The following is a 26782-nucleotide window of genomic DNA, read 5'->3' as shown; positions in this document are numbered from 1 at the left end:
AAAATGCACAACCATATATATATGACACGTACACCCAATAATATCATTTTTTTTAAAATGTCATATAAACCAACTTGACTAACTTGATTAAAAAATTGGGAGAAACACCACCCCATTATAAAAGGCGTTGTTAAAATTAAAATTTTGAATGGAGGATTGGAGAAGATGAAGAACTTTGCACGTGGGAGTGTTTGGTGGGATTGTCCTTAAGTAACATTTTTTCTACGAAAATAATGTTAGTTTAAGTCATTTAGGTGTGCTGATACTTTCTACATTATATAAAGATTTGTTTCATTATGTATCTTTCGTGCAAATTCCTCCATCCAAGGCTTTTACTGGCAGGTTGGGTACTTGCTTTGATTTCTTCATCCAATGTGATCTAATGCTTTGAGGGTTTTCCATGAAAGGAAGCGACTTCGTTTGACTTTGTGTGCTATTTTAGACGCAAAATTTTCTTCCATTCGGATATGACTGTTCTTTCCTTGTACAAAGCCAACCGCGTGCAGAAAAAAATTATATTGACTATGAACCTAGATCACTTTAGTCTTTATACCATGCATACATGAACCTACAAAATCGCATGCTGTAGGAACTTTAATTTTATGACTTACTAGTGATCACTTACGCAAGTATATATTTAATTAATTTGAGTTTAGATTTCAGGTGATGTGAGTTAAATTAAGATTCTTATATTGTCAATAAATTAGAAATTATTTTAGATATCACTTCAAAAATAATTATTATAAAAGTTTCCATTTTATCAAACTTTTTCATTATCAGTATATTTTAAATAAATTCTTATTTTATTTATAAAGTTAAGGGACAAAGTGTATAATCAGCTTAGTTTTAGAAACAAGTTTTCTTAGAAAACTTTTTTTTTTTAAAAAAAAAAGAGGAAATGTTAATCTCTAGTGAACTAATTCAAACACTCTAAATTTCTTTTTATTGGTGAAATTAATAAAAAAAAAGGCATGTAGCAAAGTATAAAGACAAGGACTAATTGAACTAATTAGTTTAAATTTTAGCATAGCTGATTTAAAAAAATATTTTCAAAAGTTAATTTATGCTTCAGTATGTGAAAACAATTATTTAGAAGAATTAATTTTATTTAGATAATAGAATAAAATTACCTTGATATTATGATAATAATATTTTTATAACAATCTTACACTTTTATTCTTAAAAAAATGCTTATCTCAACATCACATCCTTTTCAAGTGAAAAATATTCCGAAGACATTGGTTACTATTGATTAGCTTCCTTTTTTGTCGCAATTGGTTTGGCCACGGGCCATTAAGTAGCAACCAAAACTACAGTGAAGCTTTAACGAATTGGTTAATTAATGATCAAAGGAGGCAACCCCTGGGAAAAAAAAAAAAAAAAAACAAAGATCGCAATGATAAGAAAGACGTACTATTCATGTTTTTACAACTACTTTTGCAGTTTTTCACCCTTTTCTCATACTTTTTTATTTCTTTATATATCTATTTGAACTTTGTTGTTATCTTAGTTAGGAAACTGAGATATATTAATATGACAATATCTATTACAACCTCTACAATGACACTTTTAATTAGATTTACTTTTGAAAAGTCAAAATCTTCGTTCGCCGGAAGAAATTAAATTCTGAAATCGTTGATAATTTATCATGTGAAATATGTGAATGAAAGACTTAAAAATAATTAGTCCTACCAGAGAAGTAAACTTTATCCGCAAGGTGAAGAATTCGAATCCTAAAACTTTAATCCTAGAGGATTTTACCTACCCACTACACTCAATCCTTGGATTAATCTCACTTTTACCTGTAAACTCTCATATTAACCATAATATATTGTGAATTTAATTAAAATACACGGATATATTGTAAAAAAAAATTATACAATCATCCAGCATGATTGTTCTGTATAATAAAATTATTTAAAAGTTAAATTTGAAATAATTCATAGTTGGTTTTCGATAAAATTAAAATTAAACTCATAAAATGAGATTTTATTACTGTCTCTGCTTTGTCATAAAATGAATTTTTCACGAACTTAATTCAATTTTACAAAATTAATGTAGTAAAAATTATTTTCCATTTATATAATTTATCTTAATATTATCTTTGATGTGACACTTTAATCTATCTCATTTTTTTTTTCTTATGGCTCCTCCGTCATGGGGACTTTTCATCACATAAGCTGGCTCAGGTTTTCCTTGGGACCGCACTTGGGGTTTTCCTCGACGAGGTTTGGTTCTAGGTTGTGAGCTCTATCTTGTATCTGTGCTTTCCAGTTATTGAAGAGAGCACGTTTGGGAGGTGGTTCTACGTGAAGGACACTTTTCATATACCTAACGTGTTGAAGTTTGAGTACGATATGGCCATGGCTGAGAGACGGAAGCTAGCGTTGAATTCTAAGTCGGATTGATTTGGTATGCAACTTCTTGAAGACTTGCGCTTCACCACTACCGCCACCAAAATCAAGGCCACTCCCGACGGCGAGTACATCATTGCTTCCGGCATCTATCCGCCGCAAGTCAAGGTCTACAAGGTCAAGGAGCTAGGCTTGAAGTTCGAACACCACTTGGATTTCGAGATCGTTGATTTTCAAGTACTTCACAATTAGGTTTATAATCTCCACTAGTTTTTGTTCCTTATTTTATTCATGTTTATATTACTTAACAAATGTTTTCTGTGTTTGTAAAATGTAAATTGTAAGTGACCTCTTCTTACAGAGGAGGAACTGCATAGCTTCAATTGAAATAAAAAAGTTAGGTTTATATTCCAATTCCAATAGTTGTTTTGTTTTGCTTTATTTTATTTATGTTTGCATTCGATAATATTTTCTCGTGTTTTTAAGTAAATAAATTGTAGGCAGTCTATTGCGGAGGGATTGGTTGGTTGGTTGAGGTAACAACATAACTTCAATTGAAATAAATTTATGTTTATATTTTGATTCCAATAGTTGTTGCCTTCATTTTGTTTATGTTTACATTCGTTAATATTTGTTGTGTTTGTAAACTGTAAGCGGTCTTTTATGGAGGGATTGGTTGGTTTAGATAACTACATAGCTTCAACTAAAATAGATAGTTAGATTTTGTATTTCCAATAATTGTTTACATTAGTTAATGTTTTCTTTGTGGAAAAAACTATTGGAAAGCTAATTTTCTAACTTGTCAAGGATGATTCCTCTCCTCCCTTAACACACATTCCCCTGCATTGAATGTAGTTTCTCTAAGGTAAATACTGGAACTTAAATTCTGATTTGCCCTGCTTTATTTTCTTCAATTATTAAAGCTTTGTATATTTTGTGTGCGTACCTTGCAATTTCATATCAAATCACTGGAAATTTAATCTTGTCTGAATTTTAGCTAGCTTCATGTATTAGTTGCCTGTGGTGGTGAAGATGGTGTTGTGGAATGCTTTGACATGCGAGTGAGATCTTCAATTGGAAGAATTGATGTTGTTGGACCTAGTGGTGATGTTAACCAGGTACTCAAAAGTTTGAAATGGGCAGGAAATGTTTATCCTTTCCTTTTTTTCCATATCATAACCAAATATGAGGTTATAGATTACATGGTAATTTTTTTGTGCAATTGACATCTTTATTGTTAACCTTTCCATATTTGTAGGAGATCACTGCATTGGAGTTTGATGAAGATGGTGGTTTCTTAATGGTCGTTGGAAGTAGTGCAGGAAAGGTATGATGCTACATTGCTACTTGCTATCATAGGTTTGTGACTTGCGTCATTATTTTATAGATGTTCAATATATTCATGTTAACCATGATGCCTAGACAAATAATAGTTGTTGCAATCCCATAGTTCATTGAAATTTTAGGAAAGCAATGTAAAGCAACTTGTCCTGATTATTTGGCTAAATTCCAACTACCTAAATTTGCCATTACTTATTTATTTTCAATCTCTGCATCAGTGAAAGTAAGGGATTTATGCAGCTTCCTTGGAGAACACCTCGGCTCTAGCCATGTATGTATGTGGCAGTCACTAGTCTGTGGTTTGAAAACCTGAGTTTAGTCTTTCCATATCTAAGCAATCTTATTCCCGTGTCATATGAAAGAATACGATCACACCTGAAAGATAAAGATATTGGTTAAGAAGCATTCCTTATGCTCCTTTTCTTTTGAATCTTTCTTATCTTTCCTCTTGCACCAATATATTTATGTAATGCCTAGCTTCCCTTTTGTACCCTTTTAATAATTGCACCTTTTAAGTGACTTGGTTATTTTCTTCCTTTCATTTTCAATACATTTTCCTTTAGCCTAATTGTAATTTTTACAATTTTCTATAATAAAAAAAATATGGTGACTTTTTTTGTGTGCATGACCACTTATACTACATCCAACTTCTGGTGTTCTAGGCTCTTGTGGAGCAAAAGCTTCACAACACAAAAGGAGAACTCAAATAAAATATAATGTTTTGAGGTTACAACAGCCAAGTTTGAACCATCATTGCAAAAGCTTTGAAACAGTGTCTACATATCAAGATTGCAATAAAAAATATGTTCCGAATGCGGTCCCTAAACCATCTTTTGATTCGGAACCTCATGCTTCTACTCCTTAAAATAATTTGGACTCTTCCAAAAATTTCTTAATTGTTCTCTACAAGTTTTGTTATCCATACACATTGATTAGCATAGTAAGTTCAAACTTTCCAATATTACTCATACATAATCCTCGAATGTTATGATTGATACTATTCAACTCATTTATATTAAACATTTTTTTGAATAATAGTGATAATTTAATGTTTTAACTAGATATTTTTTATTTATCTTTGACAGACATTATGCACAATTTCTTTGTCTCTCCTTAACGTGGAGAAAATATCAAATATATTTATATCATTTTTTATTGGTGTGTTACAGGTGAGACTCCAAATATGATATTTCTTTCCAAATAGTCAATTGTATGCTACTTTTAAACTTCATTAACATGTTAGAGTTTTTAAAATATTTCAAGTTGCGGTACCTTAGTTGTTTATTGCAGTTTATGTTAGTGTTATAAATCAATTGTTTGACTTTGAAATAGGCAAGGTATGAAACGTATTATTAGAAAATAATTTAGACCATTAATAAATGACTTTTTTTGTCATGTGGTCTTATGTATTATTCCATTAAAAAATATGATAATGACATAATTGTTGTCTAATTTATGTAAAGTTGGATGTTCAAAAGAAGATTAAGAATATGCAAGAGCATTTGCTCACATGTAATAATTTATAGTTTTCCAATTTTTATTATTTGGACTACCAAATTTCTTTTTATATTTTGATTTATCAAGCCTACCTAATTATTATAGCCTTTAATATGGTAAAAAAATACAATTATTTATAGCTTACAAACTTTTCTATGGAAAGCACCATGTATCTTTTTTTAGTAGTGAAGCTTGGCCCAAGTTAGAGTCATGAGCTACTTGAGTCCACACAATGAGCTCAATTGGGTTAAGCCAAGCGTACTCTCAACATTTATAGCAAGTTCAGGTGAGTTTTTTTAAGCTTTTTTTTTCCTGTTATTTTCATTGTAAAATTATTCAATTGCAAGATAGAAATCAATTTTAGTTATTCATGATCCAAATGTTGTTTCTTAATATATAGGGATCGATCGATTGTTCGTTTGTTCGATCCAAAGTTTTCTAGCTAATGAATCTATTATAAGTCTTCTGGTTCAACTCTTGTAAAATAGCATATTGGATAGATTTTGCACGAACTAAAAATATGATTGTGTATATGGTGGTACAATTAAAAACATTTGACTATTGATAATATATTTTTTTCCTGATATTTGTATGCAATGACCTTTCTTACAACAATTTTACGTGGCAATGACCAAATCAACCTGCTTGTAAAACTAACGATTGTTTCACCTTATTTAACTTGGCACAAATTTTCTAACTTCATTTTTCTATTATTGCAGATTCACATTGTTTTCATGTTAATTGTGGTGGAAAGAATGTAAAGGTGATGGAAAATGATGAAAATATTCACTATGTAGGAGATGGAGATATGTTAGGTAGTGGTGCTGCTAAATATTTCATTCATTCAATTCTACTGGGCTAGCAAGGGGACTACAAGGATTTCTGCTAGTAGAGTTTATGGATTATAAGATATTGGATTATAAGATAACATCTCGACTGTAGGTCATTTTACATATTTCAGTTCCCCTAAGGGATATTTTAGTGTATGTAATATAAAAACAGGCTACTAGGTTAGTTATGACATGACATGTTTCCATAGTTTTTCTTGTATAACTCTATTAGTATTTGTAAAAAAAAAAAATCCAGTTTGAAAATTCTTAGCTCCAGACTAACAATGATTAGCATGGGTTGAATACTTTGAGTTTGAGCCAAACTTAGATGTAGATAGTCCAACCACAACTACTCTTCTATATTGTTTTGTGTTCTCAACTTATCTGGACTAATTACTTTTTTTATATTTGCATGCTCAAGAGTTCAGTAAAATAACCCCTTTACCTACAACATTGGCAATTGTATCAATTCATTAACTAGTGTCATTAGCTTGTGCGAACTTTCAGGGTCATTTAGGAGTGTTGCTAGGTGCACCCAACATTATTGCTGATGCACCCAGCATTCTAAAAAAATGACAAAATTACCTTTGTTTGGTTTTCCTCTTCCGGATCAAGTTGATCCATAAGTTGATTCGGAAGTCTCTTCCGGATCAAGTTGATCCGGAAGAGGAAAAATAAAATTTTTGTTAATTATACAAGATATTTAAAGATATTTATTTCATTAATTATAATATAATTAAATATATTTATTTATTTTATTAATTATAATATATTTATAAATATTGATTTATTATAAATAATTAATGTTAATCAATCAATCATGCTAATCAATCATAATTCTCTAAAAGAGGATATAAATAATTTCAGAGTTAGCAATTTTCAGAATCAATCAATCATGTTAATCAATCAATCATAATCATAATTATGCTAATCAATCATAATTCCCTAAAAGAGGATATAAATAATTTCAGAGTTAGCAATTTCAAAAACTGCATTATGATTGCTAACTCTAAAATTATTTATATCCTCTTTTAGGGAATTATGATTGATTAGCATGAATTATGATTATGATTGATTAGTATTAATTATTTATAATAAATCAATATTTATAAATATATTATAATCAATAAAATAAATAAATATATTTAATTATATTATAATTAATGAAATAAATATCTTTAAATATCTTGTATAATTAACAAAATTTTTATTTTTCCTCTTTCGGATCAACTTGATCCGTAAGAGACTTCCGGATTAAGTTGATCTGGAAGTTACGAATCAAGTTGATCCGGAAGTCTCTTACGGATCAAGTTGATCCAGAAGAGACTTCCGGATCAACTTGATTCGGAAGAGGAAAACCAAGCAAGGGTAATTTTGTCATTTTCTTAGAATGTTGGGTGCACCAGCAATAATGCTGGGTGCACCTAGCAACACTCGTCATTTAGATGTAGCAAACGCAGATCTTTGTAAAATTTGTTAATGATTTCCTAGGCCCTTTATGTATTTTGTTTTTTTATCATATTCTCTAGAATTTTCATTATCCATATTGATTAATTTTTCTATTATTTTATTAGAACTTTTCTTTTTTGTATTACTTTATTAGAATTTTCCTTTTTTGTATCATTCTTAGAATTTTCCATCTCCACTTCTTGATATATTGAACTCTTTTATAGTGGAATTATATTAATTTCTAGTCAATTTTTAAACTTTTTTTTAAAAAAGATATTCTAAGATGATTCTTTAAAAAAAATGTTTTAGAAAGTATACATTTTAATACGGTTTTTGGAAAAACCGTCTCAGAATTTTCAATTTTTTTTAAAAAAAGACATTCTAAGACGATTTTTGAAAAAATCGTGTTAGAATCCTTAATTTTTTAATTTTTTTTTAAAAAAATATTTTAAGACGGTTTTTGAAGAACTATCTTAAAATTATCAATTTTTTATTTTTTTTTAAAAGACATTTTAAGACAATTTTGGAATAAAATCATCTTAGAAAATATAAAAACCATCTTAGAATAATTTTTTTGCATTTTTTTGAAAAAATAATTCTAAGACAGTTTATTAGCAAACCGTTGTAAAAATGACACCATACACCCTACAAAGACAATCATAAAATCATTGTAGAAAGAATTGACTTTCCACGACGATGACTTCAAAGATGGTTATAAACTGTCTTTAAAAGTCTCCCAAAACCATTCTTGAAAGATTCACTTTTTTACCTCGATTCATTTTCAAACCTCTTCCAGTTTTTTAAAATCAAATTTACCTTGAAAAATGGGTAAAGATTGAAAGACATTAACAATGTGACGTGTCTTATACTCGAGTGGACTTAATCCTTTGGATATTATAAAAATACTTGAATTAAAACCTTGTGATGCATTACGATTTCATCGATCTCATTTCATCAATATATCTTATTAACTTTTTAATTTGAAATTTTATGAATTAAATTGTAGTAGTATAACTTTGATCAACTATTACTTCGTTTAATAATTTTTAATTAAATAATTTTTTTTCTTAAAATTCACCTTTGGATTGAAGGTTCTTGTAGATCATATATATCATTTCATATTAATCCAAAATTATTTACCACACCATTTATATAGATTAAAATCGATGTAATATAAACTTTTTAAGATATACTAAAATATTAATCATTTGATGACTTTTTCATTGTTATTTAATTTTGACAAAAGTTAATACAGACAATCTTGATAGATTACATATATAATTCAACGATCAAATCTATAAAAATTATATTATATATTAAATCGTGTATATATATATATATATATATATATATATATATTCTTTGAGTTCAGAAATTTTCTTACATGAGGTCTCATTCGTTTCTCCTAAACTTTAAATGTATAAAAAAGTAACGTATTTTTATAAATGTTTGCAGCTTTATTAATTTAATTATTCAAAAAAATTATATTAATTTTTATTCCTAAGATCATATATATCTATTATGAAAAATTATTATATTCAACAAGAAATATTTATAATATGATTATTAACCAAGTGACTTTTTTTTTTTTACAGAAATTAACCAAGTGACCTATATAACTTAAAAAAGAGTGAATTGAGTTATTTTTAAATCGTTTTACACTTACCTTTAATTCCAAAGGAATTTAATTATATTCAATTATAAAGAAAGTGAGTTGTTTAACCCAAATCCTAACCCTGCAAAATAAGAAAATAAATGCACTTAAAAGCAATAAAAGTTAGAAGAAGAACTAATTAATATTTTTTTATTGGTTTGGTTAATCTGACCTATATTTGATCCTCAAGATGCACTTGAGATTTTTTAGTAAGTTAACTAGTTATAAAAAGTGAGCTAATTATGTCACCACCAACAATGACTCTTCAAATGGACACCCCTTAAACTTTTAATCTAGTCCCTACAAACCATACACCATAATGAATGTGACGAAGAAATACCAAGATAATTATGTCACCACATGTGACACATTGAATATAACAATTTCCACATTTTACATACGCAACTTTACAGATAAAATGGAAGGGGAGACTAAGCATGGAGAGTTAATAGGAAAAGTGACAATTAAGAAATTGGAGAGTAAAGACCCTCTTGAGCTGACAAAGGATGCAGGGATTGACGTTGCTTCGAAGAGATATATTTGTTCTTCAATGAGGATCTTCTGAGTAAAATGTCTGGGATAGTTCTTTTGGTGTGTAATAATGATGTAACTCTCTCCTTGTGCTTAAGAACCAAGAAAAAGAGCAACCTATAACATATCAAGAACAAAACCAGAACTCCTAAGTCCCACCATTTTGAGTAATCATTTCGAATTCCAAACATATCATGAAGTATCTCTTCACCCTTTATCTTGGTACCCCCGGGCACCTGTGGTTCAAATTCAAGACCTATCAGGTCATTCTTGAACTGACCCTGTGTTTCACAACAAAAGAGCATCATCAAAATCATAGCCTAAATATACAAACAATGAATTAGCATGCATGGTAGAGTTGTGACTCTAAACCACTCTTATATGTTGTGATTAGAATAAGCAGACAATCAGGTAGTTGTAGCTGATTTATTTAGGAAATTAGTATAATTATAGAACAAAATAATGATCATATTTAGTGAAAAAATCAATTATTCTAATAATTACATCCATACAATCACTAATGACATTTTTTTACACCTGTATTGACCATGTAATGTAGCTGATATAGGACATTGGATAGCGCCAAAAGAATTTTGGAAGGTCTGCTAGGCTTCTGAATATATTAGATGGCACCATCATGAATACCTGTGTGCACAACTTAAAGTTATAAGGTAAATAACACTTCAAATTCATGAAAATAAGGAGGATGATCTTTGAATTTGCTCACAATGGCACCGGTTGCAGTTCCCATTGCTACCAATAGGTCGGGGGCAAGTGCTGCAAAGAATAATGTGCAGCCTTCTGTGACAGCAATGAGGCAAAATATATTCATGCAAAAATAGCAGTAATGAGAGAAGCCTGGATGAAAGTTCACCATGTGGTAAAGTATTGTTCCTGAAGAGAGGGAAATTGCAAGAACAAAAGGGAGTGATGAGAGGAAATGTGACAGCACAAACATGGCTTCGCCGTAATGATTTCCAAATCTTTCACGTTTGAAGACCTGGTTTTTAAGGGTCATGAAAAGAGTGAGATATATTTTTTATTTATTTATTCAATTTAATCTTACAGAACCAAAATTGAGATATGTGCTATGTTAAATGCCTTGAGTACCTTTAATTCCTCATGGTAAAAGGGTACGCCGCCTAAACATAAGAAGATCATCAAGCCAACGATGAATCCATCACACTTGCCTCTAGTTAAGATTGCTTCATTACTTGTTCCTATGTTGAAAAGAAGAAAACCAGCACTCACTGATATCAAGATATAGAATACAATCCTTAACCAATAGTAACCAATGTCTCTGGTCATATTTAGAATTGATCTATTTGTCAATGTGCATAGCTGCTTCAGCCTGCTGGTATCATATATCTTCTCAACTAAAGGTTCTTCCTGTAACATAGCAACATATAGACCTTCAATCAGTATGGTTACCTGAGTGAATTGCACTGAAGGAAAGAAAGACCAAAAGAAAAGAAAAAGGGGTCAAAGTAAAATATGGCCAATGTTGTAATAGTCATTTCCATCTTTTTGGCATGTGCCTAAAAGTCATAAATAGGGAACAGGACCAACAGAAAGGTGAGAAAGTTTAATATGTGGCCTTATACAAATTGACTTACACTTTGTTTGATTTCTCTGATTTTTTTCCTTGCATTTTCTGACTGAATGGAATTCCTGTAGTACTTTATGAGTTCTGATTTAATCTCTTCTGTTGTCATCTTCATTAGAGAATTCCATGAAGATGAGGCTTCCTAAAACCCAAAATTCACCCGCAATATATATAAGCAACAAGAAGCCACAAAACCATGTTGAAGAAATGCTGGAAATATTGAAACAAACTACTGCATGAGTTTTATGTATGACTAACACTGACCTTTTTGGACTGCATTAAGGCTGCAACACTATCAAACTCCGAGTTAACGCAACGAAGGAAATGCTCAGGAGGATTCTTTCTTGTTGGACAAGGGAACCCTGCATCAGCAAAGAACTGAACAGGAAGAAGGGAATTATTTAGTAACTTTCATAAAATAGTTATTCTTTTTACAGCCATATAACTATTTTCTACCTTTACAGCCATAGTTGCTTCTCCAAAATATACAGATTCACCTCCTGCAAGGAGGACCAGATCATCGAAAAGGTTGAAAACTTCACCACTTGGCTGGTGAATGGAGCATATAACTATTCTTCCATCATGTGCAATGTTTGACAGAGAAGAAATCACATAGAAAGCAGCTGCACTATCCAACCCACTAGTGGGTTCATCCAGAAACATTACATGAGGTTGAGTTAAGATCTCAATGCCTATGCTAAGCCTTCTTTTCTCTCCACTACTTATGCCTCTCAAATGCCAATTCCCAAGTCTGCTATCTGCACTATCTTGCAGACCCATTTCAGCCAATATCTTGGTTACAACCTTATCAATCTCATTTTTAGTCATATCAGCAGGAAGTCTCAAATGAGCTGCATAAGTCAGGGTTTCCTTCACTGTTAGAGTTCCCAAAAAATAATCTTCTTGAGTAACATAAGACTGCAATGACGTCAGAAATTTAGTCAGTGCTTACACAGTCTATCAACCAGAATTGTATTTATGCATAAGATGTAGTGATTGCAATTGATAAAGCTTAGATGCAGTTTCTTATGTGTTTTTTTTTGTGATATTCTCCAATTAAAAATAGAGTTTAACCTTGTAATCCATGTAATAAAGATTAGTATTAAAAGTCAACATTAATTATTAATGTTGTTGCCGCTACCAACACCATCATTGTTGTTGTTGTTACCATTGTTATTGTCAAAGTTTTAAAAAACGGTACACAACCATGATTTGGATGACTGCAACATCAAGATTGTTTAATTGTCTGGGACCACAATCGAAATCACATCGATCACATTTGTCTGTAATATCAACAAACACGATAAAACCACAATAGAATCACACGATCAATATTTAAAACCTTGGAGGTCGTTATTATCACTATTATCGTTATATATAATATTAAAAAAGATATCATAATAAATTTCACATTATTTTATTTGTATTGTCCATTGTGCATCAAACAATGCACAGGATTAAAAAACATAAGGATTTATTATTCATGTAGTGTCAAATAATGATAAGTACCTTCTAGAATTTCATTCAACCTAATTAGTTTTCCTAAAATTTCAAACATGTTTTAAGTTTGTTTTTTTAAATCTTCATTTGATCTTTTCTTTAGGCACTTTTCTGTTGCTAAACTTACAATATCTCTGCAGCCGGTACTTCTGGTAGTCCCGTTGAGTAGTACATTTCCTGTCATGCTAACATTGGTGGGAAGTATCCCTGTTGGAAGCCGAATAGAATATGGTCACCACAAAATAAAATATTGGCGAAGGAAATATAACATAATTCTGTTTTGAAATGTTTGCTTCTGTGTGCTGAAAACTCCAGAAAGCATATGGGAAATTTTAATTTATGCTGTGAGAAATTTTGGAACAAGTGAATTGATGCATTTTTTTATGTGTACAATAACTCCATCTGTGGCTGTTAAAGTTTGGCCAACGATTAAAAAGAGTAAAAAAATTTATTATTATTATTATTATTATTATTATTGTTTTTTTTTATCAAATTGTTAGTTTGTTAATTTTTTATAGATATTTCATAACACTATCGGTTAGAGTGTCAACATAAGTGGCCAAGAATTTGGAAGATGACCTCTCTCTATAACAAACTTTGTAACAAAAAAAAATACTAGTTAAGCAATTGAACTAGAAATTTCTTATAAACAAATATTATTAATGCACCATACATTGTAATTTTTTAATACACTCTTACCCTTAGTGTAATTTTTAATAAAAAAAACCCTTCTATTTATTAAAATAAAGTAGTTGGCATAGTGTCCAAGACAGGTCTTTCATAAATCAACCATTAATTTTCACAGGTAGAGGCAAAGAATATGATTCTTGAGGATATTATTAGAAAAAAATAATTAATACTTTCTTGATTCTAAAGAGACTAAGTAATTTGAAACACTGAAAACACAAACCAAATGAGTAGAAAAATATTTTACTAACGAATCATTAATGAAATCATGCACTAAGTAAAGACTACACAAGTTTTTTCCTTTATAAAAAAAAAAAAAACTTTACAAGTTTGTCACTAACTAAATCATGTTCCAGTAGTGGAAGATTTGCTATAGTTTGAATGAGTAAGTTTATTTAGAAGCAATTTTAAGAAAAAAAAAAGATAAGAAGAACAAAAATAAATTGAGTTTCTTTAAAAGTTAAAATTAGTTTATGCATATCATAATTTATAAAAGTTCTCTAATATAATTTTTTTTTAAAAGATAAAAGAGCTTCTATAGCATGTGCATAAGTTAATTTGAGTTTATAGAGAAGTTTATTTCATTTTTTTTTCTTTTTTTGAATCTTATAAGTGTTTTTAGATAAGCTTAGCTAAACAGGCTCAACACAATATTTTAGGTTCAAATTAACATTGTTGCTATCATTTAAAAAAAAATACAAAAAATCATTAGGATCATGATTCATGCACTAGTTAGACTATTTTTGTTTAATATTCTGAGCTAGTACATTAGCCAATCCAAAATTTAAACCAAGTATGTGGTATATTTTTGTTTGAGTGAAGAGAGGGAGAGAAATATGTACCAGCCAGTGCAGCAAGTACAGTAGATTTCCCGGATCCTGAAGGACCAATGAGTGCCATAATCCGGTTAGGTTCTGCATAACCACTTAACCCTTTTAACAATTCCCTTTTTGGACTATTGTTAACACTTGATGCCACCACTGTCAAATCTTCCCAAACCAGACACACTCTCCTCTTATTCTCCACTGCAACATTAGCCAGCAAATCCATTTTGGTAGGAAACATATTCTCTGCCTCCGTATGCGTATATATCTATCAAGTAATATATATTTTTTATTTTATTTATTAGAACTAGCTAGGGTTTTATATATAATTAATTGCATAGTTCATTATGGCACCGTATGAACACGTCAATGTTTGTTGAAGGTTTTGTCATAGCAGTTATTGAAGAGCACTTTGTATTTCATCTAAATGGATAATCACAGGGTTTTTTTTTTTCTGAAATTGGATATGTTTGGCAGAAATTCACATCTCCATACATTATTTGTAATTGTAGATGTTTCAGAAGTGGACAGTGAGTATGCTAAACTATAAAATGGTATCTTATATAATTAAATGATAAAAGTTATATATGGAGGTTATTAAGTTATATAAGTGTTCATAACTTCAATATTAAAATATAAGAACTTATAAAGTTAATTGGATTTAAAAATTTCATTTTGTACCATGATATCATAAAGATAGATTTATAGACTTCCAACGCTGTTGATGTGATATAATTTAAAGATGATGATATTTTTTCATAGTACATTCTTTAGTAGGACACGTATACAATTTATCCAATAATAAAAAAAAAAATTATAAAAAATGGGTCAAAGAGTGTTTTTGTAATTTTTTAATAATTTATACAAATTGATTATTGGATATTTTATCAAGCACATGAATTAATCATCGTGAAATTATTTTAACTTAATTAAAAATCTTAAATTTAAATTTTATTTATACAGTTATTTAAATACTTAGATTCAAACAAAATTGTGTATGATTAACAATAATTACAGAAATTGAATGAAAGTCCTTGAGAGTACAATTTATTTATAATCGTGATTTGAACAAAGTATTCATGAGTTGATAATGCAATTTGTCAACTTGATGTCTTGATGAAAATTAAATACTAGATATTCTTTTATTCACTAGAAGAAAAATATGTCTTCCCACCACAAAGTACACACCATTCATTTGATAAGGTTATACTAATTTTAGTGTATAATACATTTTATCAATATATTTTGACGGTGGATAGTATAACTCAAAGCTCAAACAGAGTACACAAAAAGAATAGAAAATAAAGAAGAGAACACAAACAGAGGAAGTGTGCACTTCGAGGTAGATAGAGATCATACAGGAATCGTACTGACAGTGGTGCATATGTAGCAATTATAGAGTTAGTTGACCTACGCAGCTATGCATGACTATCACAACGTGAAGGTTTTTAGTGTTGATTGAAGCAGGAAACCAATCGCAATTAAATGAAATAATGAACGATGAAGTTCAAAGTGGTGCAGAATGCACCACGTCCACGCACATGTACTAGTAAATTCTGGCCATTCCAATCTGTGACATGAACTTTTGATACTGCTTTCGGTCCAGATCTTGCACAATTCAACATTTTATTAATTGGAAAACTATTTAATCCTAGGCTAGAATTTTAATGTTTAATCATGTAGCATTGATACTTAGGCTAAATTCTAAAAATTTATTGTAATATTTGGTTCCTGATTTTTAAATTTTGTAATTTTTATGCTCCGTCAATTTTTAACATTAACTATTATAGTTGAATGTTTATTAGATGACATGACATTTACGATGAGTTTATTTAAACATAAATATAATTATTGGTTAATTAAATTAAGTATAAATTAATTATAAATAAATAAATAAAGAAAATTGGAGACCCCTAACGGGTGAAGATGTCTCAGGGGACCAAAATAAAAACTTTGTGAAAATAAAAAATCAAAATTACAATCTAACCTAACATCTAACATAGCTAATTACTTGCTCAGTCTTTGATTGGATGTTTCGGATTTTCTTTCTTTAAATGAGTTATTCTTTTTAGAAAATAAAATAAATAATATCTGTCGTTGATGGAAAAAAATTAATAATTGATATTTTAACATATTCACACTTTAGTTTATATTAAACATAGTCGCTGATATTACAATCCTTGGAAATATACTAAACATGTTTTCCTTTAAGTTGAGTAACTTCCAAAAGAAGATAAAAATATATGTAATATCACTGGGATATAAAATATAAAGCAGTCTTTTGCCTCAATTTCTAAATATATTTCTTATAAAATTTAATAATTAAGCATTGTAAGTATAAAACAATTTTATGTAATCAAATAATAAAAATTACTGTTAATATAACTTATAAAATTATTATTGTAAAAGTTAATAAATTTATCGGACATAAAGATTTGTGATTCTTATATAGTTAATTATATGCTTAATGATTTGATCTGATCCCCAAACGAAAATCTGAGATGCGAAAAAATTAGCTTGATGTGAATAACAGATCATATTGTTACAATTCTAAAACCAAGTTTACATCATTATGTATACAATATTATATTGCAAATTTGTTGTCTTGAGACGATATGGATGCTTGAGCTTCTTGCTAATCGGTCATTATTCAAGTATTTGCGTGGACAAACTTTTCAACAAATACTTTTGAATAAGAAAATAAACAACTAAGAAAGTGAAATAAATTACATTTCTCTCAAATTAAATAATTTATATATCCTAAGTTTAAGAAGAAATTAGATAATTTTTTTTAAAAATAAGATAAATTATTGAGAGAAAATTGATTTTTTTTAATTCTTCTATCAATGTTTATTGAGTTGTAGACTTTCCTCGGCATCGATGAAACCACAACACGGGTGATATCGATGATCTTTTGTTATACCGAAGCACCAAGAAGAGAAGCAATCTGTGAACTAATAACAAAATAACCAATGCTGTTAAGTCCAACCATTTGCCATGATTCAACGGGACACCAAATAACAATGTTAGGACTTTTTCCCCTGTGACTTTTGGGTCACCGGGTAGAAGAGGATCAAATTCAACCCCCAGCATGTCATTCTTGAACTGTCCCTGTAGATGAGCATGGAAGGGTTTTATAAGGGATTTGATAATCAACTCCGAGTTAAGAGTATTAGACTATTAGAGACCTATTTGGATATTTGAGATATAAAGTATATTTTAAGTAGAAAAGCTCTCAAAAAAATTTATAACTTGTATCCAAACAGACACGATAAGCAATACTGATAAAAAAAAAAGGAGAGAAACTATTATAAACAATTAGAACTAATTTTTTACTTTCTTACTTTGTACATCCCATGCTTTAGAGGACACAATCCTGGTGAGAAGGTATACATTAGGAATACAATGTTACATTCTAGGGTGTTTTATATTTTGTTTGAATATGAAAAAATTATGATTAGATTTCCTATTTTGAATAATAATTACAAAATAAAGAAATGGTGATATTGTTAATGGTTAGAGCTTAATTTTGACTTAAATATGTTAGAAATTCCTAAAAATATATCTAAATTTTTTAAAATCTTTGAAATTTTTTGTTTCTCATTAGTATGTGAAACTTAAAGTTTTGGGAGAAATCTTTGTCCAAATATAAGAATGTGTTCATTAGTTGTACACATCAAGGGTACATGTGTTAAGTCATAGGTATCAATGACATATCATCTGGATTTTTTTTTATTTTTATATTTAATTAATTCAATAAAATATTTTATTAAAAAAAGAAAATAAAGTTGAATATGCGCAACTAACGGTGGCCTGCTTCATTTTTTCCATAGCCTCGACACCAATCGTTGTCATCTTCCTCCTCCTCCTCCGGCGAGCCCTGCACCAAGAAGCTCTTCTGGGACCAAGAGGATCCCACTCACTAAGGCTTCTCCACCATTCCCATTCCCCTCAACATCAACTACCTCGTCAACAAGCGCGACTCTTTCCTCGTCCTCTATCGCTGCGTCTCCAACCCCTACACCCCTTCGGCATCAGCATCAGAGCCGGAGCAATCCTTGCCGCCGGAGAGAGGCTCTGGGTTGCCTCCCCTGCTGCCAAGATTCCAGAGGACCATGTCGGATCTCTCAGCTCCTTCGTTGGATAAGGCTCTGTCCTGTTTTAGCTCTGAAGAAACTAGCACCCCTGATTCCATGGTATGGAGGTTGAGAAATTGAAACGTGAAATTAAAGTTTTGATCTTTTTGGATTTGGAATAATGGGTTTTGTTTGTTTTTTTTGAGGGGGCGACATTCTAGTTCATGCATTTGGACGTTTGATGTGGCTTGGCACATGTATGGCTTACATGTCAAACTAACATACATGTAACTACAAGGATCTCCCACAAAATGAAGTTTAAAGAACCCAACCAGAAGTAAAAAAATTTTAAGGATCATTTGTGAAATTCACGTATATTTCAGGTCACATGGTAAAAAAATTTACATTATCAACTAATATAAGTATATATTTTAAAGAAATTAGTGTAAAAGTTAGTGAACTTATACCATACGTGAATTTATGATTAAAACCAGTGTGAGTGCATGGACTATGTTATGATATTATTATTAAGACAAACAACAAATAACATTAAAAAAAAAACTTTCTTAGCTAAATGATCATTTTAATTTATGATTGTGTAAATGGGTGATAATTTAGTTTGAGAGAAAATTTTGACTTACTCTGTATAAAAAGTATGACACAATTATATTTGTTAAATTTTGTGAGATTAAAATAAGAATTATTGTACTTTTTACATATTCAGAAATTAAATAATAATTTATTTTTTTAGAGACTAAATAATTAGTGATTTACTCATGCATATATCAAAATAGTTATCTATCCAAGCTTCTTATTAAAACAAACCGTCTAATCGTTAAATTAAAAAAGTTTAAATATATTTTTGGTATCTAAAAAATACTCAAATTTTGTGATTGCTTCCTAAAAAAAATTATTTGTAATTGCTCCCTATAATTTAAATTTGTTTGTCTGTGCTCCTTACCTTCAAGTTGTATCAAATGGATTATATTTTAAATTTAAAGGCACACATCATGTTGATGCAAAATGCATTGTTTTCAACTTTTTAAATCGATTATATTTATAAATGAGGTAAAAATCATTATTATTCTACATCAACAACCATAATTATATTTTTCTACGTCAGTTATAAATATAACTATTTGATGGAATCTGTGGTAACATAACTATTTGATGGAACCTGACGAAAGGGAGTAAAGACAAAAAAAAATAAAAAATTAATTGTAGGGAGCAATCACGAAGAAAAAAAAAATTAAAAATCAATCACAAAATTTGAGTATTTTTTAGGAATAAAAACGTTAAACTAATTTAAAATAAATGGGGAAACACATTGTACCTGCACTGCCCATGTAGTAAAACTGAGGTATGACATGGGGTAGCGCCAAAAGATCTTTGGAATGTCATGCAGTGGTCTGACTAATTGGGAGGACATCATCATGAAAAGCTACAGCAAACAATTCAATTAAAATAACGATCCAGTTCTTACTAGTTACAATCACTCTCATACGAAGAACATAGAAAACCATTTGCTCACAATTACACCAGTTCCTGTTCCTAAGCCCATCAGCACATTGGGGACCACTGAGGCTACAATCATCATGCAGCACTCAACAACGGATAGGCAGCAGAATAAGTTGATACAAAAAAATGCAAAATTAACTAAACCCGGATGAAGTTGCACCATGAAGTAAATGATTAATCCGGAGGAGAGCGATGTTAGAACAATGAAAGGAAATGATGATATGATGTTTGATACTACGAATGCAGCCTCTCCATAATGCCCTTTGGACCTTTCACCATAGAACACCTGATTTTTGTTTTGATTAGATACAAAGAATATATATTGCATGAATTTGGTATCTTTTGGAGTAAAACGAACGTTAAATTGATCTGTGGGTCCCTATATTTGTATCAAATTTTTAATTAGGTCCTGAATTTTTTTTCTTTTAGTTGGGTTTGTCAACTTTTATTTTTTTCAATTGGATCTCTCATCTAATTGGTATCATGAAAAATTAACCAGAAACACCTAAATAGAGATACAAATAGTGAATTGATACTTCTATATAATGTGTTGTAAACATAACTAATTTCATTACAAGAGATTTTTGTAAAGTTTTAACATTCGTAAGTCAATTCAACTAAAGTATTCTTAGATAATTATTTGATTCTGAAGATTAAAAATATGTCGAAAACTCTTAGAGTTGACTCATAACACATTCTGAAAATACCAGTCCATTGTCTATATCTCTAATTAGATATTTGCATTAATTTTTAACAACGGCAATTAGTCTGGAGGAGCCAATTAAAAAAAAAAAGTTCAAGGACCCAATTTAAGGTTTAAAGAACCAATTGAAAAATTGGTAAAATTACGATGACCTCCAAATAATTAAAACCATTATTTTACCTACCTTCAATTCTTCAATGAAAAATGGTAATCCTCCACCTGACAAACAAATATTGAACCCATAGATGAATGATACACACTTTCCTCTATCCAATATTGAGTTGTTGCCTGTGCCAATATGGAAATAGAGGGCGCCGAGAGTGATTTCCTACCAGTATGTAGAATACTATCCTCAGCCAGTAGTAACCAATGTCCCTAGTCATGTTTAGGAAAGATCGCTTGGTCAATGTGCACATCTGCTTCCACCACGTGGCACTGCTACCTATCTTGGCCTTAATTTCTTGCTCTTCCTACACATTTGCATCTCCTAGATCAGTATCACATAGAACAATTTTCCTATGCTTCATTCTAACTGATCATGTAATTGGTAAACAATATAATCAAGGTAGAATTTGTTTTAAAAAGAAAGTTATACTATGAATAATAAATGCTAGACTAAGAAATTGTTACATTAGCTTTCAGTTGTTGAATTCTTCTTCTCGCATTGATCATTAGCCTTGAACCTTCATAACTTCGAATGAGTGTCTCTCTAATCTCGGCTTTTTTCGCTCCCAGTGCTGAATTAGATGAAGATAGCTGGCAATCAGGATATTGAAATTCACATTTAGAAGCATTGTCATTTAAAAAAAAAAAAGAGTTGAAATAAAAAGGCTCCAAAATTCAAACCAAATCTAATTGTGCTCTTGCTAGAGCTGAAGTAACCAAGTCAAAGTCCAAATTGATACAAAGAAGAAAATGATCTGAAGGATTTCTTCTAGAAGGACAGGGTAACCCTGCATCAGCAAAAAACTATTCCAAAAACTTCATTTAGTGACTCAAAATTTTCAACTAACTTCATTCAACTCTTTTTGTTTATGTGACCAAGTTGTTTACCTTTAGAGCCATATTGGCTTCTCCAAAATAAACAGTTTCCCCACTTGAAAGCAAAAGCAAATCATCAAATATATTAAAAGTTTCACTACTTGGCTGGTGAATGGAACAGATAACTATCTTTCCATTGTGAGCATTGTGGCACAGAGATTGAATCACATAGAAAGCTGAGGCACTATCAAGTCCAGTAGTAGGTTCATCAAGAAGTAAGACATATGGTTGTGTCAGAATCTCAAGGCCAATGCTAAGTCTTTTCTTTTCACCATTACTAATACCCCTACAATGCCAATTTCCAATCCTAGTATCTGCACAATCTTCCAGACCCATTTCCACTATGGTTTCTTCCACCACTTTGTCTATCTCTTCTTTGGTCATTTTAGAAGGAAGCCTCATGTTTGCTGAGTATGTGAGGGTCTCTTTTACAGTTAAAGTTCCCAAGAAAAGTTCCTCTTGTGCAACGTAGGACTGAAAATTCAAGAAATATACTGAGCCAGATATGTCCTCTCGTGGATATTTTAAGGTTAACAGAGAGAAAGGATAAATCATAAAGCTATTACTATCATATGTCTTGTTTTTAGTATCATCTAGTGTTCTTACCACTTCTCTGGAATACAAGCTTCTCTTCCCATTAATTAGAATGTCCCCGGTTACTACAACATTTACAGGAAGTCTTCCTACAAAAAAAATTTAAATCCAATGACTAAGAACAATGCTACAGAGGCAGTATCACTGCATAAGATCCAAACACTACACCCAAAGCCAGAAACACATTAGGGCTTCACAATTAACGTTTCAATTTAACCAATACATATAAATTGGTTATAATTTGTTTTTCTCATTTTTTTCAAATTCGTTTTTGTTTGAACACTTTTTTATGGTGAAAAGGGAGCCTAAAATTTCTTAATTTCAGCTATTATATTGTTGCAAAAAAAAAACTGTTTAAAAAATAATCAATTTGTTTGAGACATTTGCTAAAATTTGCTACAAAGCTTTTTTTTAAAACAATAAATTATTTTATGCTCCCAAAAATTTGAAGGTTATGGAGAACAAGATAAGAAATATGTTAATTACACACTTTTTAACTAGATAAATTATTAAATAATTTTGGATCACCACATATTCATGGTTCCAACTAATTCATCCATCTCCAAACAAAATATAACTAAAATTTATAATTTATGAAAAAATAGTTAACACTCAATTACGCATTTTTCCACTAGCACACTCTACATTATTTATTCAAAATTGTTGAAAATTATAAAATTGTGTGACCGTTAACTTATATTTAATGAATCTCTCTTAACTTTGTACTCTCTTCAGTCCTCTTTATAAGAGCTAAAAAGATGTTTGACTTGATCCTTTTTACAAAAATATATCCCTAAATATAAGTTATTTTAATTTATAAGTTCAATAGTAAGTGAAATACATTAATATTTTTGTTATATATATAAAGACCATTTTGAGAATCTTACTTTAACTATTCAAATGCATAATAAAAAGGGTAAATAGTCATTTTTTCCTTAAATGTATAATTAATTTGCTGATAAATTCGTTCCTGAAAGATTAAAATTTTAAATTTAGTCTCTGAAAGTGTAAAAAATGTGATAAATTTATCCAACCGTTAACTTTCGTCTCTTACCGTTAATGAAATAGCCTACGTGACACAAGGAGACACAAAATTGTCACAAATCGATTGTCAACGTCATCATGCTGAATAGATTAGTTGAAAATGTCAATGAGTTATCATTAGTATACCTAAAAGTAAGTAATTTTTTGTTGAACGAAAATATCAGTAATTTTTTTGAAGAAAAATATCAATATATTTTCATTGGACCAAAAATGTCACTAAGTTACCATTATTGGACCAAAATGTTAATAATTTTTTATTGAACGTAAATGTTAGTAATTTGCTGACATTTTGGTTCAATAATCGTAATTTACTAACATTTTGATTCAATAAAAGTGTACAGACTTTTTGATCCAAAAATAATAATTATTAACATTTTCCTCCAAAAAAAAATTATTGACATTTTTGTCTAACAAAAAATTACTGACATTTAGGTCCAATAATAGTAACTTATATTTTCATCCAATCTATTCAGCATGATCACGTTAACAATCAATTTTGTGACATCTTTGTTCCTCTATGTCATATATGCTATTTTATTAATAGTAATGGATGGAAGTTAATATCAGATAAATTTATCGTACTTTTTTCACTTTCAGAGACTAAATTTAAAATTTTAATCTTTTAAGAATGAATTTATTAGCGAATTACACATTTGGATACCAAAATAACTATTTATCTTTAAAAAAATCAAGGTCAGCTTGATGATAGCAATTTGGGATAATATGATGAAGTCATAAGTTCAAATCTGAGTGTCATTGTTTTACACCAAAAAAATTTAAAGCAACTAAGTATATTAATGGAGAGAGATTAAAAGAATAAAAATTAACATAAATATTTGAAAAATAATAAAAATATGTCTCATTAATATTAGGAGTAATTTAATATATATATATATATATATATATATATATATATATATATATATATATATATATATATATATATATATACTTACAATCAATTTAATACTACTAACTAAATTTTTAATCCTAAATTAGTAATCGAGTCTTATAAAAGTGACCAAGAGAGTAGTTTTCAGCATATTTTAACTAATATACTTCTTCCATCCCGTTTTTTAGTTTTTTTACTTTCAAGGTTTTAGAACAAAAACTAAGAAACACATTTATTATTTTAGATTTAATAAAAATTATTTTGCAATTTTTTATATATTATTTTTCTTTCATATTAATTAGAGTATCTCTCGTCTATATATACTTTTTGAGTATTTTTTATTTTCTATAATAAATGATTAAGGATCTAATAAGAAAAAATATGTAATGTGTTGGTGTGATTAGCTAGCATTACTCAATCAACAGATCATATGTGATCAGCTGACATTTATCCTCCAAGATATTTGTGATTTGCTAGCATTGATGAACAGGAAATTATATTTCAAATCAGCCAAATATCTTTCATATCTTTTATGTATCAATTTCATAATTGTATTTGATTATATACTTGTATATATATTGGGCTGCAACCCGTTGAAAACAAACTACAACATATATTCTGGTAGTACGTAGAAGAATTCAGTTTTCAATAGAAAGATAGTATATATAAGAGAGTAAGAGAGAGATCAGAGCAGCCAATGAGTCGAGGAGGGTGGTTTTGCCAGAGCCAGAAGGACCTATGACAGCCATGATCCTACCAGCTTCAGCAATACCTGTGATTCCACTCAGCAACTTCTTGTCTGCTACAGAAACCGTTATATCTTCCCATAACATCACCATCACCGTATATATGATAGTATAGCCTTACTACAAATTAATTATATATATGGGAGGAGTATTATGTATGTTGTATAATTTTCTTCTCTCCCTCGTTTTCTATATATATATCGGTACTTACAAGTTACAACGCATGTTATATTACATAATTAATAATGGCTTTGTACGTACGTACACGATTATGTGATAAGTAAAAGGCAAAGAACTAGAAACAAGAAAATCTGACTTTTCCTAACTGGTTGTTTGTCAATGTTCAAGATTTTGTCCCCTTGAACGGCAAAACCATCATTTAGGTATAATTTTTTTTCTAAATTATCAAATGGAAAAAAAATTAAATAAATACTCATAAAGGAATAAATTATAAAATATTCTACAATTTTGAGTTCAAAATTGTAAATCATTTTACAACTTTTTTTTTCTTTTTTATTGAAGTGATAAAAAAGTTTACGATTTCTTCATTTGTTTAAACACAACTTTAAAGTCATATATTTTTTTATATGTTTTTTATAAAATTCATAAATTATTTACTACTAAGTTATAAATAATTTTATTTAAATTAATATTTTTAGTTTTATTTAATATTTTATATTATTTAATTTAATATTTTTTAAAGAAAATTAATTAAAATAAAACTAAGGTCGCGGCTATAACTTAGTTTCATTTTATTTAAAAGCAAATTATTTTTTATATATAAAATATAATTTAATTATACTGTTCCATTTATTTAATATTTTATATAATTAAAATAATAAAATAAACCTAAGGTCGTGGCTATAACTTAGTTTCATTTTATTTAAAAACAAATTATTTTATTAGTTGGATTTCAAATTTTTAGCTTGTACGATGATATCATAAAGGTAGACTTATAGACTTGCAATTTTTTTAGATGTGATGATATAATATAAAGAAATGGTAATTAATAACATGAATTTTCATAGTGCATTCATTAGTAATTATTAGTAGGTGATCAGTTTCATGTGAGGTTTATTGCAATAATTAAATCCTACGGACAATTCACTTCTCGTACGTGATGAGCAGAAATTATGCAGTATTGCAGTTAGTAGTTGAGTCATACCACAACGTGGAGTGTTTTGAAGCAATTAATGCAGTTTTGAAGCATGAAATGAAACCAACCGCAATTAAATGAAATAAATGAATGATGAAGTTCAAGAGTGGTGTACACACTGCAAATTCTGAGCATTCCAATGTGGGGTGTTGCCTCCACGAGTCATGTTATTTGTGCACCCAACAACAATAAATGAGTATTCTAAAAATATTCCTTCGTGTTTTTTTCTTTCTTTTAAGTTTATTTTTTTACGGTAATGCATTTATTTGTTTGTTTCTTGATTTGTCTTGATTTTTTTATTGTCGTAAGAGGTGTATTATATCATTTCGATCGAGGTGAAAGTGTTACAGAAATATATTAGTGGTAGTTGATTTAGTTGTTAACGGAGGTACGTCGGTGTTATTTGTTTTTTTTATTTTCTGTATAAAATACGAATTAAAGAATTCATAAATTATATAAATCTTACAAGTTCATTAATTTATAAGTTTTATATAACTTACGGATTGTCAATCCGTATAAGATATACGGATTAAGTAATTCATATAACTCATACGAATTACCAAATTAGTATGCCTTATATGGATTCGAAATGCGACATATTAAATGACAAATGACATGGCAGAAACAAAAACGCTTACCTCGACAGTGGAAACGACACAACGGTGGTGGAGACTGCCTCAACAGCGACAATGGAAGTTGAGGACAGCGATGGCATGGTAGAGAACAGACACAGATGGAG

General features: G+C 29.6%; 1 protein-coding gene, 1 long non-coding RNA gene and 1 pseudogene across 6 annotated transcripts; 1 reads left to right on the top strand and 2 right to left on the bottom strand.

Annotated features, from left to right (window-relative positions):
- Positions 1-2112: 2112 nt before the first annotated feature.
- LOC106798087 (uncharacterized) lies at positions 2113-6228 on the top strand. Of its 2 annotated transcripts, XR_001387518.2 has the most exons (3): positions 2113-3472; positions 3613-5478; positions 5912-6228. It is a non-coding gene; the product is annotated as an uncharacterized lncRNA (long non-coding RNA). The 2 variants fall into 2 exon arrangements; XR_001387517.2 differs by having other exon boundaries at positions 3613-6228.
- Positions 6229-9462: 3234 nt separating this feature from the next.
- Positions 9463-14604, bottom strand: LOC102659519 (ABC transporter G family member 15-like). Of its 4 annotated transcripts, XM_041013819.1 has the most exons (10): positions 14292-14604; positions 12890-12969; positions 11719-12180; positions 11527-11640; positions 11273-11404; positions 10767-11045; positions 10384-10656; positions 10194-10301; positions 9868-9937; positions 9463-9773 (listed from the first exon to the last, which is right to left on the bottom strand). In XM_041013819.1, exons 1-10 carry the CDS (start codon positions 14512-14514, stop codon positions 9673-9675), a joined length of 1842 nt encoding a protein of 613 aa, XP_040869753.1. In that variant the 5' UTR covers positions 14515-14604; the 3' UTR covers positions 9463-9672.
- Positions 14605-17123: 2519 nt separating this feature from the next.
- LOC100813572 (ABC transporter G family member 15-like) lies at positions 17124-25025 on the bottom strand (annotated as a pseudogene).
- Between the last annotated feature and the right edge of the window lie 1757 nt (positions 25026-26782).

Source organism: Glycine max, chromosome 3 (assembly GCF_000004515.6).
Source record: "Glycine max cultivar Williams 82 chromosome 3, Glycine_max_v4.0, whole genome shotgun sequence".
Taxonomy (NCBI): Eukaryota; Viridiplantae; Streptophyta; class Magnoliopsida; order Fabales; family Fabaceae; genus Glycine; species Glycine max.
Note: the sequence above shows the minus strand (reverse complement) of the source record. Positions and strands in the feature narration are given on the sequence as shown.

Coding starts and splice junctions, on each gene's coding strand:
- LOC102659519 (XM_041013818.1), bottom strand. CDS start 14,514: ATGTTTCCTACCAAAATGGATTTGCTGGCTAATGTTGCAGTGGAGAAT. Junction 11,405..11,526: donor CCTTAATGCAGTCCAAAAAG/GTCAGTGTTAGT, acceptor TTTGGGTTTTAG/GAAGCCTCATCTTCATGGAA. Junction 10,302..10,383: donor GAACTGCAACCGGTGCCATT/GTGAGCAAATTC, acceptor TTGTGCACACAG/GTATTCATGATGGTGCCATC.